The sequence below is a fragment of the Malurus melanocephalus genome, unplaced genomic scaffold (assembly GCF_030028575.1).
Source record: "Malurus melanocephalus ecotype Western Australia unplaced genomic scaffold, MMel_1.1 scaffold_771, whole genome shotgun sequence".
In the NCBI taxonomy this organism is placed as follows: domain Eukaryota; kingdom Metazoa; phylum Chordata; class Aves; order Passeriformes; family Maluridae; genus Malurus; species Malurus melanocephalus.
The window spans coordinates 65,081-71,249 of NW_026624003.1; the positions used below are offsets into that span (position 1 = coordinate 65,081).

Consider the following 6,169-nt stretch of genomic DNA (forward strand, 5'->3'; position numbering starts at 1 on the left):
GCACAGCGAGGTGACCCCATTTCGGGAGGTTCCTGTGGGAGTGTAGGGCACGGGCAGCTCCGGGGATGAGCTGGATCCCCAGTCCCTGAGTTCTCACAGCTCTGCTTCCCTGAATCCTGCATCATCCCCACATTCCTGCATCCCGCATCCCCGTGTCCCTGCTCAATTGCATCCCTGCATCCCCACAGCCCCGCATCCCTGAATCCTTAATTTTCCGCATCCCTGCACCTCAAATCCTCGCACCACCGCCTACCTCTCCCTGCCCTCTCCACCACTGGAGTTCCAGATATTGATCCATGGAGCCTTGAACTCTCTTGCAGGATCCCTCTAGGAAGATCCAGACCAAACCCATCCCCACCTCCAYGCCTGAGTTTTCCCTCTACCCCACAGCACATCCCCTGGATCGCCCGGCTCATCTCTGCTCCCCTTATCCCTGTATTCCATCATTCCAGGATGGATGGGTTCAGGCAGAGCATCCCCTCCACTCCCCCCCCTGCTCCATGAGGATGCTCCTGGCTTGGGGTCACCGCTCCTCTTCCTCCTGAATATGGATGGGCCCCACGCCACGGCCACTGCCGTCACCTTTGATCCCACGCCGGGGACAACTGAATGGCTTCATCTGTGCTGGGACACAGCAGGAACAGCGCGGGGGGGGGGGGCCGTCCTTTGTTCCCAATCCCTCTGGGACAAACCGCAGCTGAGCCCCCTCCAACCCCCCCCAAACCCCAACCATGGTGCAGCTGAGCCATGAGTTTATTGTTGAGAGAGTACAGCAGTCACCTCCCSKGGSGACARGGGGGTTTTGTGGGGTCTCCGTGGATTTTGTGCAGTCTCCAAGGGTTTTTGGGCGGTCTGCAGGGTTTCTGGGGGCACTCTAGATGCAGGTCTCGCTGCCGGCCGTGCCCTGCTCGAGGCTGCGGAGCTTTCGGGCCAGCGCCTGCTCCCTCCGGCCGTGCTGCCTGCGCAGGGCTCCCGCCTGCGCCTCCAGGCGCCGCAGCTGCTCCGCCTGCTTGCGCCGGGCCCCGCGGTATGCCAGGGCCAGGGCTCTGCGAGGCACGCTCAGCACCCGCTCGGCACCGCGGGATCCAGGGATTTAGGGAGCCAGGGGGTCCAGGGATTCAAGGGACCAAGGGGAGCCAGCGCACCAAAGGGAGTCAGAGGACCGAGGGCAGTTAGGGCACTCAGGGCATYCAGAGGACACAGGAGATCCAGGGCATCCAAGGGACATATGGAACCAAAGGGATCCAGGGCACCCAGGGGATCCACAGGATCCAAGGGGCACGCGAGACACAAGGCAGCCAGGGGACCCAGGGCACTCAGAGAATCCAGGGGACACAGGGAGCCCCAGGGACTCAAGGGATCCAGGGAACACAGGGTGCTGATGGGACCCAGGTGACCCAGGGATCCAAGGGACCAAGAGGACTGAGGGAACAGAGGGGTCCCAGGGCACCCAGTGCCCACCCAGCAGAGAGGCGGGTGCCACGTGCCCACCTGTGTGCTTGGAAGAGATCCATGGTGACCGTGATGCTCTGTGCCTGCTGGGCACGGCTGGCAGCGCTGCCATGCTCCAGGGACAGCACCAGCTCCTGAGCCCGGTGATGCAGCTCCTCTGTCCTGGGGACAGCCGTGTGACAGCCATGTCACAGTGCCCAGTGCCCACCATGCCCAGTGCCCACTCTGCCCACACCAGCACAATTTCCAGTCCCACACCATTCCCAGTTACACACGACTCCCAGTTCCACACCATTCCCAGTACCACACCACTCCCAGCCCACTGAGATCCCTCACCTGGCTCGGATGCGAAACAGCTCCTCCCTCATTCTCTCCGGATCCSGAGGATTCTGTGGAGCCATCGCTGTGCCCCGGCCAATCTGAGCGTCCTGCAGAGGTTTGAGGGGGTGTTTCCCATCCCTCGGGAGCCCCCGAATCCCAGAAAGTGTCCCATGGGAGCCGTCCCTACCTCGCTGCTGCCGGAGCTGCTGGAGGGCCCATCCCGCCCATCCCGCTCCCACTCCAGGTGCTGGAGCACCAGGCGCAGGGTGGCTTCCCTCGGTCCCTGCCCGGCCACCAGCACTTCCAGAGCACGCTTTTCCCTCTCCGCCAGCTGCAGCCGCGTCCTCAGCTCGGCCATGGCCTCCTGGGCACGGCAGCGACATCACCAGCGGGCGGGGGAAACTGAGGCACGGCGCTGCCGCCTCCCGCCGCGCCGAAGGATTCAGAGAGGGATCCAAATCGCACCTTGAGCATCGCCAGCTCCGGCAGCAGCTCCGCCTTCTCCGGCCGCCTCCAGCCGGACAGCAGTGCCCGCGCGTCCCGCAGTGCCCGCTCGGCCCGAGCTCGGGGGTCCCGCCCGCAGGGGGGGCCGGAGGGTTCGGGGGCGTCCAGCAGGGACCCCTCCACTGCCGCCTGCTCGGCGCGGAGCCGCTGGATATGTTCCCTCAGGGCTCCCTCCTCCATCCCTTGGGGGCTGTGGGGTGAGGATGAGGAGGGGTGGGCACTAGGGTACCCCAGGGGTGGCTCAGGGCCGTGACCTCCGCGACCCTCGGCTACCTCTGCACCCCCGGGGAGCCGCTGTCGCTGGTGTCCTCGCGGCTGTCCGGCTTTGCTGGTCCCGGTAGCCGCGGTGCCTCAGTCGGGGTGGGGTTGGACCCAGATCCGTGTCCCGGGCTCGGCTTCGCCGCGGCTCCTGGGCACGGGGCGGGCGAGGTGCGGGCAGGTGTCCCTGCCCGGGGGGTGCCCACAGGGGCTGTGCGGGGCACAAGGGTCCCCACATCCTCTGTGCGTACCCCCGTGTTCTCCCAGGACACTTGCAGTATCCTTTGGGCATCCCCCCATATCCCCACGTGTCCCTCCTGCATCCCTTCAGCACCCCCCCCCGCACCCCTTATTTCCCCAGTATCTCCCCAGCAGTCTCAGTTTCCCCCCAACATCGTCCCAGTAACTCCCCAGTATGACCCCAGTATCCTCCCCAGTATCCCCCCACCATCCTCCAAAAATTCACCAGTATCCCCCCAAATAACCCTCCCAGTATGCCCCAATATATCCCCCAGCATTGCCCATGACCCCCACACTTACTCACCCCCATGGGCGACATCCTCCGATGCCACCTTTGCCCGCACCAGGTCCAGGAGAGTGGCATAGGCCCCCCCACAATGCTCGCTGTGGGACGAGGGGCTCAGGGAGGCTGTCCCCGTCCCCGTCCCCGTCCCCGTCCCCATCCCCGTTCCCGTCCCCACCTGCAGCGCAGCGCCAGGCGCAGGGCGGTGCTGCGGGACTCGTGCTGCCCCAGCTCCATGCTCAGCCGCTCCGCTTCGCCCTTGCACTCGTGGAGCGCGGCCGCTAGCTCCCGGTTCACCTCCTGCAGTCTCCCCAGGCACCTGCGCACCGCCGGCATCCCGGTCAGCGGCACCGTGCCTCAGTTTCCCCACCGCAGGGCGCTCGGGGGAGATGGGGGGGACTCACCCCTGCAGCTGCTGCAGCCGCTCCTCCTGGTCTCGACCCGCTCCCGTCAAGGGTTGGGGCGAGAGAGGGGTGTGGGGCTGCATCCCATGGGATTTTATCCCKTGGGGCTGAGCATCGTCGCCACCCTGAGTCACGTCCTGCAGAGGGGACAGACAGAGCCCCGTGCCAGGGCACGATCCCCTCCCACCCCACCCAGCTCCCCCTGTGCCCCGGCCCCTCACTCACCAAACGTCCCGGGGGGCTGCTGAGCCCGGGGCTGTCGCTGAGCCTGGGGCTGGCGCTGCCAAATCCTCCTGGCTCTTCCAACCTGGACAGAGCCTCCCGCAGCTCCTGCACCTGAACGAGGCACCGCGGTGAGCTCTGGGGCCGCTCCGGTGGCACCCCGAGGGTGGCACCCGGTGCCCCCACCCCGCGGCCCCCACACCCACCTTGCCCTGCAGGCGGTCCCGGTCACCCCGCAGCGCCTGCAGCGCAGTCGTGGCCTGGCCCAGCTCCTCGTCCCGGTGCCCCAGGGCCGCCCGCAGGGTCGCGTTCCTCGCTGCCTCCACCGCCACCTCTGACGGCAGTTCTGGGCCCACTGCCACCTCTGGCCACAGCCGGCAGGCCCAGCCAGGGGTCCGGTTCAGCTCTTCCAGGCTCTGGGAATACCAGGCTGGTCAGTCAGTGTCCATGCCCTCAGTGCTGGCACTGCAGGGGTGGTGTGGCTCACCTTGACCACCCTGTGCCAGGCCTTGCCAGGCAGCGGCTGCGCCGGCAGCTGCCGGTGTCGGGAGAAGACGACGCGTTCCAGGGAGCTCACGRCATGCTGGAGGTCCTCGAAGAGATCTGGGCTGCTCGCTGGGGACAGGGAGCATGGCCAGGATCAGGAATGGGACAGCATGGAGTGGCACGGCAACGGGTGGTATGGAATTCAGCACTCACCATCCAGCCTGGTGCCATCGYGGTGTCGTGGTGCTGGGCTAGCAGTGGGGACACTGACAGTGGCCTCCCAGCCATCCTCTTCCTTCCTGTGGGGGACAAAGGGCAGAGTAAAGGGGCAGCGTGGTCTCGGTGTCCCTGCGGGTGGCCGGAGCAGTGCTGGTACCTGGCAGGGTGGTGCCGCTGCTGTCGCTGGGCCACCCTGGCCAGCAGCCCTGCAGTGCGCTGCTCGTAGTGCAGGATGTCCTCGGTATCACCTGCCATGTCCTCTTCATCCTCATCCTCATCCTCATCATCAACATCATCATCATCCCTTTCTCCATCCTCCTCCTCCTCCTCCTCACATGGGAGTTGCAGGGGCCAGGGCAGGATGTCAGGGCCCTGGCCAACGGGGTCAGAGTGCGTGGCACTCATCGGGGTTTCCTGGGGCAGGAATGAGGTTTGGCCACCAGCCTGCTTGGCCACGGCCTCATTCTGGTGTCCAGACCGGGGATTCCACACCGGAGCCTGGGACCAGACCGAGGGCAGCCCAGTGCAGCCCACGAGGAGCCCCATGGCTGCATGGGATCAGCCCTGGGATGTGCCTGACACGCGCAGTGCCCACTCACCTTCTGCATGCTGGGATCCTCTTGCCTGGGGCTCCCTGGGCTCCCGGCATGTYCCAGTCCCACACTGGGAGTCCCAGTCTGTCCCAGTTCAACGATGGAGGTCCCAGAATGTCCTGCTTCCCCAATGGAGCTCTGAGACATCGCGGTTCCAGACCAAGCGTCCCGTTCTATCCCAGTTCCACACGGGGGGCCCCTTTCTATCCTGGCTCCCCCCTGGGTTCCCAGCACGTCCTGGTTCCTCGGCAAAGGCTCCGGCACCTTCCGGCACCTTCCGGCTTCATCTCCAGCCACTGCCCTTGGCTGTCCCCCGGTCTTGCTCCTGCTGAGATTTCCTCTTCCTTCCAGCCACTTCCCTTTAACTGTTGAGCTGCCCGAGGTGTGGGGAAYACAGGGGGGCCCTTTTGGGGGTGCTCTGTCCCCAAAAATCGCACCCAAATTCCCCTGTACCCCCATGTGCTCCTGCTGTCCCGGGTGGGGGATGCTCCCAGCTCCACCCCCTGGAGCATCTGGAATGGAGTGGGGCACCAAGAACACTTTGGGGTTGTGCAGGAGAATTTGGGGGTAGGGAGTGAGTGCAGGGCTGCTGTGAGAAGTAGGAGGTGCTCGGAGGGTGGTTTTGGGGTGCAAAGAGGGGCTGTATGGGTATTTGGAGTGCCGGGGGGGAGGGGGGGGGATAGTTTGTGGGTACTTGGTGGATGTTTGGTGTGCTGGGATGGAGCAGGAGGATTTGGAGTGCAGGAGATGGTTCATGGGGTGCACAAGGATATTTGGGTTGCAGGGGGTGGTGCGCATGAATRTTTGGGTTGTAGAGGTTTGCGCATGAATATTTGGGGTGCAAAAAGCAGTTCATGGGGGTGCACACGGATATTTGGGGTACAGGGAACGCACATAGACATTTGGGATGCAGGAAGCGATTGCTGGGCGCTGCACACAATATATGGGGTGCGGAGACGGCGCAGCGTGGTTTACACGCGCATTTATGGGGCGGGGGGCGCAGTCCGGGGATCGGGGGCTCTGCCGAGGGTCCGCCCTGTGGTGGCCGCCGGGAATTGAGGAACTACAACTCCCAGCAGCCCTCGCGCGGCGCCGCTTCCGGCGGCACGGGACGGGGCGGGGCCAGAGCGGCTGTGAGCGCTCGCGGGGCCCGGGAGAACACGAGTGGGGGGCGAGACCGTAAAGAG

General features: G+C 65.3%; 2 protein-coding genes across 4 annotated transcripts in view; one reads left to right on the forward strand and one right to left on the reverse strand.

The window, feature by feature from the left end:
• Window positions 1-793: 793 nt before the first annotated feature.
• On the reverse strand, window positions 794-5,394 carry USHBP1 (USH1 protein network component harmonin binding protein 1). Of its 2 annotated transcripts, none has more exons than XM_057385037.1 (15): window positions 4,989-5,394; window positions 4,547-4,803; window positions 4,384-4,469; window positions 4,172-4,299; window positions 3,891-4,100; window positions 3,688-3,798; window positions 3,463-3,599; window positions 3,237-3,377; window positions 3,080-3,159; window positions 2,551-2,746; window positions 2,239-2,467; window positions 1,961-2,137; window positions 1,789-1,880; window positions 1,492-1,614; window positions 794-1,046 (listed from the first exon to the last, which is right to left on the reverse strand). In XM_057385037.1, exons 1-15 carry the CDS (start codon window positions 5,127-5,129, stop codon window positions 875-877), a joined length of 2,280 nt encoding a protein of 759 aa, XP_057241020.1. In that variant the 5' UTR covers window positions 5,130-5,394; the 3' UTR covers window positions 794-874. The 2 variants fall into 2 exon arrangements, with proteins under 2 accessions (XP_057241020.1, XP_057241021.1); XM_057385038.1 differs by having other exon boundaries at window positions 2,551-2,686; window positions 4,989-5,393.
• A 679-nt stretch (window positions 5,395-6,073) lies between these two features.
• The window catches only part of BABAM1 (BRISC and BRCA1 A complex member 1), a 3,073-nt gene continuing 2,977 nt past the window's right edge, over window positions 6,074-6,169 (forward strand). Inside the window, exon 1 of one of the 2 annotated variants that reach the window (XM_057385040.1) lies at window positions 6,074-6,115. The gene's annotated coding sequence lies outside the window, so the exon portion shown is untranslated. Of the gene's footprint in view, window positions 6,162-6,169 lie in introns of both variants that reach the window. The other variant, XM_057385039.1, reaches the window with a different exon arrangement.